The following is a 13,085-nucleotide window of genomic DNA, read 5'->3' as shown; positions in this document are numbered from 1 at the left end:
GTTAAACAGTAATAGTGTTGTCAAGCAGTGATAGTGTTGTCAAACAGTGATAGTGTTGTTAAACAGTGATAGTGTTGTTAAACAGTGATAGTGTTGTTAAACAGTGATAGTGTTGTTAAACAGTGATAATGTTGTTAAACAGTGATAGTGTTGTTAAACAGTGATAGTGTTGTTAAACAGTGATAGTGTTGTTAAACAGGGGTAGTGTTGTCAAACAAACAACGATAGTGTTGTAAAACAGTGATAGTGTTGTTAAACAGTGATAGTGTTGTTAAACAGTGATAGTGTTGTCAAACAGTGATAGTGTTGTTAAACAGTGATAGTGTTGTTAAACAGTGATAGTGTTATCAAACAGTGATAGTGTTGTTAAACAGTTATAGTGTTGTCAAACAGTGATAGTGTTGTTCAACAGTGATAGTGTTATCAAACAGTGACAGTGTTGTTAAAGAGTAATAGTGTTGTCAAACAGTGATAGTGTTGTCAAACAGTGATAGTGTTGTTAAACAGTGATAGTGTTGTCAAACGGTGACAGTGTTGTTAAGCAGTGATAGAGTTGTCAAACAAACAACGATAGTGTTGCCAAGCAAACAGCGATAATGTTGTAAAACAGTGATAGTGTTGTCAAACAGTGATAGTGTTGTCAAACAGTGATAGTGTTGTTAAACAGGGATAGTGTTGTTAAACAAACAACGATAGTGTTGTCAAAGAAACGACAGTGTTATCAACAAATAACGATTAATGTTGTAAAACAATAATAGTGTTGTCAAACAAGTAACGATAGTGTTACCAAACAACAACAGTGTTGCTAAATAAGTAACGATACTGTTACCAAACAACAACAGTGTTGCTAAACAAGTAACGATAGTGTTACCAAACAACAACAGTGTTGCTAAACAAGCAACGATAGTGTTACTAAACAACGATAGCGTTATCAAACAACAATAGTGTTACCAAACAAACAACGATAGTGTTACCAAACAAACAACAATAGTGTTACCAAACAACAACAATAGTGTTACAAAACAACAATAGTGTTACCAAACAACAACAATAGTGTTACTAAACAAACAACAATAGTGTTACCAAACAACGATAGTGTTACTAAACAACAATAAGGTTTCCAAACGACAATAGTGTTACCAAACAAACAACGATAGTGTTACCAAACAACGATGGTGTTACCAAACAAAAAACAATAGTGTTACCAAACAACGATAGTGTTACTAAACAACAATAACGTTACCAAACAACAATAGTATTGCCAAACAACAACAACCGGCCGTCTCGGTGGGAGGCGGCCGGTGTGAAAATAATAATAATAATAATAATAATAATAATAATAATAATAATAATAATAATAATATTAACTATCATATGAAATAGTGTAGCAGTACTGTGATTGTTCCCACTATGTAATTATCATAGTGTACCATCACAATGTGATTGTTCCCACTATGTAACTATCATTTTGTACCATCACACTGTGATTGTTCCCACTATGTAACTATCATAGTGTACCATCACACTGTGATTGTTCCCACTATGTAACTATCATAGTGTACCATCACACTGTGATTGTTCCCACTATGTAACTGTTGCAACCCCTGAATGGGTTACAATGATTATTATGTATATATATGATGTATATTACTTTTTCATTTAATTTTATATTGCTTATATTTGCGATAATAGCTAAATCGTAAATGTATGACTTTATATTATTATTTGACTGTTATATTGTTATTTGACTTATGTTGTTAGGATGTACATAATATGTGCTCAGTTCAAGTCTTGATTGTCAAACTACTGTAATTATCGCTTGTCGCTCGTTATACTGCCAGCTTCTGAGCTGTGCTGTCCACGGGGCTATCACGTGACCGAGGGGGGGTGTCCTCACCTCTCTTGAAGTATTCAGTCTGCTCTAGACTCGCTTGGTGGTTGGACAGATTGTCTGTCTCATTATTCTTGTTAGTTCTGTAGAACTCTGTTCACAGAACATTGTATAGACTTAGTGATTTTCGACGTTGTACTGAGGTTGTGTGTCGCTTAGACACTCTAAACATCTCAGGTCCTTAGCTATAGCTTCTGACCTAATTTTGTACTGGTTTCTGTGTATTGTCACAGTCAGGGTTTTTCCTATGCTGAACTTGGATTCAGTAGTATGGGAGTTTTGTAACTTTTGTGGAGGATCTGCTGATGGTCCCTGCTCAGTGTCGTTATATTATCTCCTTGATCCTGATTGTGTCACAGTCGCTTGTTATATGGCTATTGGGCTTAGCATTCTTTTCATTGTTCAAGCAGACTGTTCTGGTTGCCAGTCGGTCAAGAAGTTATTTTATTTGAGGACTTTGTCAGTCACTTGCTTAAGTCTAGTCGAGTCGTGAGACATAGTGAACTACTTAGAGCACTTACACGCATACGCAAACTTTTTATTTTTTTTATTATCACACTGGCCGATTCCCACCAAGGCAGGGTGGCCCAAAAAAGAAAAACTTTCACCATCATTCACTCCATCACTGTCTTGCCAGAAGGGTGCTTTACACTACAGTTTTTAAACTGCAACATTAACACCCCTCCTTCAGAGTGCAGGCACTGTACTTCCCATCTCCAGGACTCAAGTCCGGCCTGCCGGTTTCCCTGAACCCCTTCATAAATGTTACTTTGCTCACAAACTTATTTGTACATATTTGTAATATCTTATTAAATGTTAATGTACCAGACGGTACTTAAGAATTATAAATGTGATATGTGCTTTCAACACAATAATATTGAACTCGAGAGATTGATTTTATTTTGATTGCTGTTTAATTTAATTAGATAATATACCTCTAGACAACTTAATGATTAATAAATTTATTAAATTTTAATTTCTCTAGTTCAGTGGTTCCCAAACTTTTTCAGCTTGTTACCCAATTTAACATGCCACATAAAGCATGTTACCCCTTTCACAAAATGTTGTTATTATTGATATATATGGCTAAATTAAAACACTTGAGATATTTTCTTTTATTTATTGTATTTGAACATTGTGCATCTCTAATGGCTATTACCAAAGATGTCAAGAACATCAGTGGGATGGATGGAGTTGCATACTTGAAGCTAGTTTAGGAATTCTTGGCTTCATACCAGCTTATGTCTACCTCGGCTGATGCTCACAGATAAACTGACAGTGTGAAATAGAGGCAGCCTCAGGAAGTGAGTGACGCGTACTGGACAGGTCGATCTGGGCTACTGAGTGACTTTTGTCCTGAAGCATACTTGTCAAAATACTTTTGGGTTTCCACACACTTAGCTATATATTTCTTCTTTTCTAATACTGTATATTAGTTTTTGATGTTTATTGTTATTTGGTTTAACTTTATTACTTACTTATAATAGGTTTACTTTACAACTTTATATACTAAGACAAAGTTAACAATAATCCTCATACCGGGTACCGCATTGTTTTCTTGATTTTCAAAATTCATAACTTTTTTTCTGTCACCCCTCCATTACCCCCCAAAAATGGTTAAATTACCCCCAGGGGGTAAATTACCCCCAGGGGGTAATTTACCCCCAGTTTGGGAACCACTGCGTCTAGTTAGTAGCCTACCAGTTGTAATCCTAAAGCACTATTGAATAATACTGAATTTTTATGGATAATTGGACAAGGATACTGACTACTTGTTACGAAAACCCAGTAACAGGCTGGATGCTAGAAGGGCAGTCCTTTCTAGTATTCACTGGAGATCTCTAAGCTTTTAGAATCGCGTTTTTTGTAACAAATGGGGGCCTGTCCGGGAGGCTCTTGATCCAAGGTGTTGGAGAAATTGTCCAGTTTGACATATTAGTAACTCTATGATCAAACACTTTGAGTACTTTCCTAATCTGAAGACTTTGAGTTTAGTCTTGTACAACATACCAGGTGGATGTATGTACCTGACTGAGTCTCTTGATCCAAGGAGATGGAAATACTGTTTGAGTTCTAGCTCTAAGACAACCAACACTAAAATTCCTATTAGGATTATAGTTTCCCATAATCACTCTCTCGTAGTACAATTATTTTCGTGATGTATACCAAAGTGAAACAGTTAATTGATACTCTGACTTTGTCTGAGTTAAGCACATTAAAACTTCAGACGTGTTGGCAAGTAGCCAAGTATCTCGGTGTGACGTATAACAGGAATTACACCGCAGAAACTGTCAGAGCGTTAATTAAAGATATATTGTTTCCTGCTCATACAGAGATGTCTGATTATGATTCAGATTCAGAAAGTCTAGTGTCACAATTGGGAAGTATGACTCTATTTGATTACTTAGAAGGAGTAACTAAGGCAGAAGTGAGCCTAGTGTCCGAGCCTAGTGTAGCTCAGTTCTCGCTCACGCCTTCCCTCACTGACACATTAGTACAGAGTATAGCTGGTATGACTAAGCCTCACGCTAGTACTGTGTATGATACACCTGTATCTACTTATCCTAGACCAGATCTAGACTCTCTAGAGACGGCTGGACGAAGTGTCCGACCTAAGGACTGTCCAGACCATGTTAATTTCCCTACTCCTCCATTACCCACTGGTCCTATCTCTCAGGAACAGTTTGAGAGGTTTGAACGCCTCCTTATGTTGCAGACTGCACAAATAGAGGCACAGAGGAAATTGAACGAAGAAGATTTCCAAAGAGAAAATGTTCGTCTGTTAAGACAACAGACTGATAGATCACAGGATACATTTAATGTGCAGAAAGCTGCATCCATGGTTCCTAAGTTTTTTGAAAGTGACTTAGACACATATTTTGATGTGTTTGAGAACCAGGCACGTGCTATGAATTGGCCACGTAAGCACTGGGCAACATTGTTGCATACTGCTTTGACGGGAAGAGCTCAAACCTGTACTGCAGCTTTGCCATTTACCAAGTACATTAGTTATGATGCTGTCAAACAAACAATTCTAGAGACGTATAACTTGTTACCTGTAAGTTATCAAAGAGCATTTCGTACGTTACAACGACGACAAGATCAAACTTGTGTAGAGTTTGCTCGTGAGAAAAAAGTTGCATTTCAGAGGTGGTGTAGGTCTGCCAAGTGTAACAACTACGACAGTCTTGTTCAGTTGTTACTACACGAAGAGTTTAACAACTGTATGCCTGCTGACATACAAGAATATCTGATCGACCATACTACCTCAGATATTCTGGAAACTGCAGCATTAGCAGACAATTACGATATTTCTCACAAATTGTACGTACTAAAACACAAAGAAACAAGGTAACTAAAGATTGTCCTAGAAGTTGGCAACCTAAATCAGCTGCTCATTGCCAGCCTGATGTACCTGCTACTGTAACTTCTCGTACCTTTACAAGGAAAACTCACAATCCTGAATCTGTCTCTGTGGCTAGACAGAAATCTGATATCGAGAAGAAGAAAGTTAAATGTACCTATTGTAACAGAAAAGGACATACTAGAGAGTATTGCTATAAGTTAGAAAGAGATACGAGAAACAGTCGTGCGACTGGCGCCCCCACTCAAGTCGTATCCTCTTCCAAGCACGAAAATCCTAGCAATTCCTCTTATCCTACTGTTTTAGATAATGTTAGTCAGGATAGATGACTAGCGTCAGAAAGTGTATCTGACGAAAAGATTCGTTCAGCGATGAGTCCTTACTTTTCAAGAGGTAGAATAGGATTTGACGAATCACATCTAACTGAGATAATTACTTTCAGAGACACTGGCAGCTATCTCACGTTATTAAGAGAAGATGTACTGCCCATAACTGACAATACCTATTGCAAGATAGATGTATTGTTAGAAGCCTTTGGAGGGGCTGTTATAAAAGTGCCTCTGCACAAAGTTTATATTGAAACAAGCTATTATACTGGTTATATTTCAGTGGGTATATCCAGTGGTGTATTTCCCATCAGGTCAGTGGACTTGTTGATAGGGAACGATATCCTTCATGCTGGTATATGTAAAGAACCACTTGTGATTGATAACAACACTGATGATAATTATGCCATTGAAGCTTGTAGAGAGAAGCCTATTTTATTTCCTCTCAGCGCAATTACAAGAGCTATGTCAAAGATTCAACAACCATCCTTGTCTCCTGTTGAGTTAGTTGATGACGATGATTTGGGGTTGAATATGTTGTTTAGTGACGCTCTGCGCCCAGGATCATTAACACTGACTCCCCCCGGTCATCAACCTAGTCAGGATACAACTGACGTTAAATTTCTAACTCATGATGATTTAATCAAGGATCAGTTTGTTGATCAGTCACTGGAAAAACTGAGAGATATAGCAGTTACTGAGAGTGAAGCAAAGGATCTCGATAATTGTTACTATTATAGTAACGGTGTACTGATGGAGAAAAATACATGTAAGTTGTCAGCTGATAGTGTTTCCACCACAGTCAAGCATCTAGTAGTGTTACCAGATACATTTCGTGAGCAAGCCATTGATTTTGCTCACAATAGTCCCATAGGAGGACATTTGGGTGTCAAGAAGACACTCGGTAAACTGGCAAAACATTTTACTTGGCCAAAGATGAAGGAAACAGTTGCTGATCATGTGCGACGTTGCCACGTGTGTCAAGTGACAGGCAAGCCAGCGCACTCACCTCCACCTGCGCCTCTCATTCCTATCACTGTGCATGGTGAACCATTCTCACGTCTTATTATTGATTGTGTTGGTCCTTTGCCTAGAACCAAACTAGGAAACCAATACTTATTTACTATTATGGACGCTGCAACATGCTATCCCAAAGCTATTCCTATGAGAAAAATTAATGCTTGTGCAATTGTGAGAGCGCTGATGAAATTTTTCTCCCAGGTTGGATTGCCACGAGAGATACAATCAGATCAGGGATCTAACTTCACTTCTAAGATCTTTCGAGAAGCATTATCCCACCTAGGAATAAAGTCTGTACTTTCAACCAGTTATCATCCACAGTCACAAGGTGCTCTACAGAGATTTCATCAGACACTGAAGTCCATGATGAGAGCTTATTGTGAACATTTTTCTAGAGACTGGGATGAGGGTATACCTTTTCTTCTGTTCGCTATGAGAGAAAGTGAACAAGAAAGTCTCGGATTTAATCCGTTTGAATTAATATTCGGACACCAAGTGCGTGGTCCTCTCGCAGTGTTGAAAGACGTGTGGACAGGAAAATCAAATCCATCATTGAGTACTTCACCTTCATTAATGCAACATTTGACAGCCGCTAGAGAGCTAGCTTCGAAAAACCTAGTTTCAGCCCAAGCTAGAATGAAGCAACATTATGACAAGCGTGCTGTCTCTCATTCTTTTAAAGCAGGAGAGAAGGTGATGGCTCGGAAATTAATACCAGGTCATGCTCTACAAGCCAGGTATGTTGGTCCCCTGGAAGTATTGAAAAAGCTTAACGACGTAAATTATTTGGTACGTACGCCTGGGAAAAAGAAATCTAATCATGTGTACCATGTTAACCAGCTTAAGGCATACTACGCTAGTCCTCTACCTACTACTTCTATTCTTCCTAGGACAGAGGAAGAAAACGTCAGTCTACCTGACATCTCTAGAGGTATAGAGGTGCATTTAGAAAATTCAGTGACTCTACAGTCACTAGACGATTTTCTTAGTAACCTTGGAATTGATAAAGCTGGTGATATTAAAAACATGATTTTGCATTTCCCTGAATTGTTCGGTGATGTTCCTAAACGTTGTACTCTGGGTGTACACGACGTTGATGTACAGGGAGTATCACCCATTAAGCAATCACCATATAGGATGAGTCCAACAAAGCATAAAGCATTGAGAGAAGAGGTTGATTTTCTGTTATCTCACGGACTTATTGAGCACAGTAAAAGTCCATGGGCATCTCCCTGTATTTTAGTGCCTAAACCTGACGGTAGTTTCAGGATGTGCACTGATTACAGGAAAGTGAACTCTGTCACCTTGCCTGATGGTTATCCTCTACCTCGCATTGACGACCTTATTGATCGTGTGTCAGGAACCCAGCTTGTCAGTCGTTTAGATCTCTTACGAGGCTATTATCAAGTCCCGCTTACTGAACGTGCTCAAGAAATATCTGCTTTTACTGTTCAAAATGGATTGTTTAACTACCTCGTCACCCCCTTCGGCCTATGTAACGCGGCTTCTTCATTCCAACGTATAATGAACGAGTTGACCCACAACTTAGAAGGAGTAGAAGCCTACCTTGACGACTTAGTGGTGTACAGTGATGAGTGGGAACAGCACTTGATGCATCTCAGAGCATTGTTTGAGAGACTGGCGCACTACAACTTCACTGTTAACTTAGCTAAATGTAGTTTTGGTCAAGCCAAGATTACCTATCTAGGCTTTTGTATCGGCCAAGGTGAGGTTGCTCCTATTGAGGCTAAGGTTCGTGTGATTTCTGAATTTCCAGTGCCACAGGATAGGAAAGGAGTACAGAGATTCCTGGGTATGGCAGGATATTATCGCAGGTTCTGTCCAAACTTTTCTCAGATTGCAGCTCCGCTCACTGAGCTTACTAGTAGCAAAGTTCAGTTCACCTGGACTAGAGATTGTTCAGACTCGTTCAAATGGTTGAAACGTTTGCTATCCTCTGCTCCTGTGTTGAAGAGACCTAATTTGAATCTTCTCTTCTTTTTACATATAGATGCGAGTGGTTATGCAGTGAGCGCTGTGCTGCTCCAACAGTCAACATCCACTGATATTCTCCATCCTATATGTTACTATTCATCTAAGCTCAAACAACACCAGAAAAATTATGCTCTAGCTCTTGTGGTGTCCTGGGAACATTTTGACGAGTATTTGGGCACTTCCCCATTTAAAATTAACGTAATTTTATGCCCAAATACCTTTTGTTACTTGCTATGTCAAATTCAGTAAAGTAACTTAATCCCTCCAGCCCATATTAACTATATATACTCATGTCATGTCTAATTATTATATTTATGTATTCACAGTATTGTTGTGTGAGGAGGAGACAAGCTGAGTGTTGAGTGGGTAGTGTGGTGCGGTGATGTACTGCGTGACACAACACTGTCCTGCCGCAGACCCCCCCCTCACTACACACCTTAAGCTGTTTCATACTCAGATGTTCATACTGCCTCGCATTCCACAACCACTACTTAAGAGTGGAATGCAGTCTCCTCTACTATGATAGAGCCTCAACGTGCCCTACTCATCTGCGCTATCCTGTCTCTACACTGGTGTACATAACCACGAGTATGCAGAGATACGATACTGTGTACTGCCCTAGTACTAGGGGCATATCCTAGTGATGGACGCTGTGAAATTGTAGCGGTGCTTGGCACAAGAGAGACTTTGATTAATATTTATATTAAATTGTATTGATGTGAGTAATCAGTAATAATGTGAAAGACATTAATGCAACTCCTAGTGCGACCGTCTGTCGTGTTGGGGGGGGGGGTGTTGCAACCCCTGAATGGGTTACAATGATTATTATGTATATATATGATGTATATTACTTTTTCATTTAATTTTATATTGCTTATATTTGCGATAATAGCTAAATCGTAAATGTATGACTTTATATTATTATTTGACTGTTATATTGTTATTTGACTTATGTTGTTAGGATGTACATAATATGTGCTCAGTTCAAGTCTTGATTGTCAAACTACTGTAATTATCGCTTGTCGCTCGTTATACTGCCAGCTTCTGAGCTGTGCTGTCCACGGGGCTATCACGTGATCGAGGGGGGGGTGTCCTCACCTCTCTTGAAGTATTCAGTCTGCTCTAGACTCGCTTGGTGGTTGGACAGATTGTCTGTCTCATTATTCTTGTTAGTTCTGTAGAACTCTGTTCACAGAACATTGTATAGACTTAGTGATTTTCGACGTTGTACTGAGGTTGTGTGTCGCTTAGACACTCTAAACATCTCAGGTCCTTAGCTATAGCTTCTGACCTAATTTTGTACTGGTTTCTGTGTATTGTCACAGTCAGGGTTTTTCCTATGCTGAACTTAGATTCAGTAGTATGGGAGTTTTGTAACTTTTGTGGAGGATCTGCTGATGGTCCCTGCTCAGTGTCGTTATATTATCTCCTTGATCCTGATTGTGTCTCAGTCGCTTGTTATATGGCTATTGGGCTTAGCATTCTTTTCATTGTTCAAGCAGACTGTTCTGGTTGCCAGTCAGTCAAGAAGTTTTTTATTTGAGGACTTTGTCAGTCACTTGCTTAAGTCTAGTCGAGTCGTGAGACATAGTGAACTACTTAGAGCACTTACACGCATACACAAACTTATTTGTACATATTTGTAATATCTTATTAAATGTTAATGTACCAGACGGTACTTAAGAATTATAAATGTGATATGTGCTTTCAGCACAATAATATTGAACTCGAGAGATTGATTTTATTTTGATTGCTGTTTAATTTAATTAGATAATATACCTCTAGACAACTTAATGATTAATAAATTTATTAAATTTTAATTTCTCTAGTTAGTAGCCTACCAGTTGTAATCCTAAAGCACTATTGAATAATACTGAATTTTTATGGATAATTGGACAAGGATACTGACTACTTGTTACGAAAACCCAGTAACAGGCTGGATGCTAGAAGGGCAGTCCTTTCTAGTATTCACTGGAGATCTCTAAGCTTTTAGAATCGCGTTTTTTGTAACAGTAACTATTATAGTGTACCATCACACTGTGATTGTTCCCACTATGTAACTATCACAGTGTAGTAGTACAATGTGAGTGTTCCCACTATGTAACTATCACAGTGTAGCATCACACTGTGAGTGTTCCCACTATGTAACTATCACAGTGTAGCATCACACTGTGAGTGTTCCCACTATGTAACTATCACAGTGTAGCATCAAACTGTGGGTGTTCCCACTATGTAACTATCACAGTGTACCATCACACTGTGAGTGTTCCCACTATGTAACTATCACAGTGCAGCATCACAATGTGAGTGTTCCCACTATGTAACTATCACAGTGTACCATCACACTGTGAGTGTTCCCACTATGTAACTATCACAGTGCAGCATCAAACTGTGAATGTTCCCCCTATGTAACTATCACAGTGTACCATCACACTGTGAGTGTTCCCACTATGTAACTATCACAGTGCAGCATCAAACTGTGAGTGTTCCCACTATGTAACTATCACAGTGCAGCATCAAACTGTGAATGTTCCCCCTATGTAACTATCACAGTGTACCATCACACTGTGAGTGTTCCCACTATGTAACTATCACAGTGCAGCATCACACTGTGAGTGTTCCCACTATGTAACTATCACAGTGTACCATCACACTGTGAGTGTTCCCACTATGTAACTATCACAGTGCAGCATCAAACTGTGAATGTTCCCCCTATGTAACTATCACAGTGTACCATCACACTGTGAGTGTTCCCACTATGTAACTATCACAGTGCAGCATCAAACTGTGAGTGTTCCCACTATGTAACTATCACAGTGCAGCATCAAACTGTGAGTGTTCCCACTATGTAACTATCATACGGAATAGCGTAGCAACACCTTGTGAATGTTCTCACACTGTAACTATGATAGAGAGTAAGGTAGGAGCACACTGCTGATGTAGCTATGTTGCACTCAATACAAGTGGCACTCACCATAGCTATGTTGCACTCAATACAAGTGGCACTCACCATAGCTATGTTGCACTCAATACAAGTGGCACTCACCATAGCTATGTTACACTCAATACAAGTGGCACTCACCATAGCTATGATAGCGACGCTGAGGTTGACCTTAAGACCGTAGACGATCATAAATCCTACACACCCCAGCACTGCCATGATCCAGCGGGCCGGGATGAAACCTGTGTAAGACAACACATGTTAAACTCTGTACACCAAACAACATCATGTTACTTGATGGTCACATTTGTTTCCTGAAAATGTAATGTCAATATGAAATTTGATAAGGAGGCTTTTAGTGGCGGCTTAAGTGGCGGAGTAATGTTGACTTAGATAAGATACGGAGGTAAAGAGGAAGAAACTCATTACCTAACCTAAATAAAATGTGACTTTTTTCCTAGCCAAAATTTTGACTTTTGTGATTTTTTTCCTGTGATTTTTTTCCGGACACCACGAGGTCATTTTGAGTTCATGGTTACTTTTTAAATTAGATAATAATAACAATTTGTATAATAGAAGAAAAGCGCTTATTTGCAGGGGTCATACAGTGCTTGCGATATCTGGTTTGATCCAAGGAAGGGAAAAGTACCTTCAGTTCCATGAATCATGAACCCTTACCATAGAAATACAATTATACGCGATGCATTATACAAGATGTATGTATCTTGTATAAGATACATGGCTAATATGTTTCTTGAGCATTGTATTTACTCATGTGCAACATTATCAACAATTACACTCATTACTTCCATACATTATAAACTTTACATTATAGAAGTTGTTACACTTCCCATCAGCCACTTAACATACATTATATTCTGACACCTACACCAAATGTTAAGTATTACGATGAATTTAAAATATTTATTACTTTTCTTACAATGTGTTCTTTTATGTAAAAACCAAAGGAAGGAAGCCTTCAGTAGGCCTACTGGGCCATGGTAGGCAGGTTCAAGTCACACCCACCCACACCCACTCATGTTCTCGTTCGACCTATATTTAAAGCTGCCCAAAGTTGTTGCCTCAATGACTCTACCCGGGAGTTTGTTCCACTCATCTACAACTCTGTTGCCAAACCCGCAATTCCCAATATCCTTTCTAAATCTAAATTTCTCCAACTTAAATCTATTGCTGCGAGTCCTGTCTTTGTCAGATATTTTGAGAACGCTATGTATATCCCCTTTATTTATTCCTTTTTTCCATTTGTATAATTCAGTAATATCTCCCCTACAATTCTCTCTACATTTTCGAACACATTTATGTCTATGGTGTAATATGGAGACCAGACTGAGCAGCATAATGTAAATGAGGTCTAACCAAAGATATATAAAGTTGAAGCATAACCTAAGGATATTATATATACTTCTTGATATGAAGCCAAAAATTCTATTAGATTTATTGCGAACATTTATGCAGTCTTGTTGTACGTTTAGATTATTTAGTTAACCAGAACTTCTAGATCTTTATCGCATTTTGATTAAGATCTAC

General features: G+C 38.7%; 1 protein-coding gene across 1 annotated transcript in view; it reads right to left on the bottom strand.

Annotated features, from left to right (window-relative positions):
• Nucleotides 1-13,085, bottom strand: part of MFS3 (major facilitator superfamily transporter 3) — a 378,032-nt gene that overhangs the window by 188,593 nt on the left and 176,354 nt on the right. The window contains exon 3 of the mRNA XM_070086892.1: nucleotides 11,679-11,779. Coding sequence (XP_069942993.1) covers nucleotides 11,679-11,756 — 78 coding nt within the window. The 5' untranslated portion in view covers nucleotides 11,757-11,779. The remainder of the gene's footprint in view (nucleotides 1-11,678; nucleotides 11,780-13,085) is intronic.

The sequence above is a fragment of the Cherax quadricarinatus genome, chromosome 20 (assembly GCF_038502225.1).
Source record: "Cherax quadricarinatus isolate ZL_2023a chromosome 20, ASM3850222v1, whole genome shotgun sequence".
In the NCBI taxonomy this organism is placed as follows: Eukaryota; Metazoa; Arthropoda; class Malacostraca; order Decapoda; family Parastacidae; genus Cherax; species Cherax quadricarinatus.
Note: the sequence above shows the minus strand (reverse complement) of the source record. Positions and strands in the feature narration are given on the sequence as shown.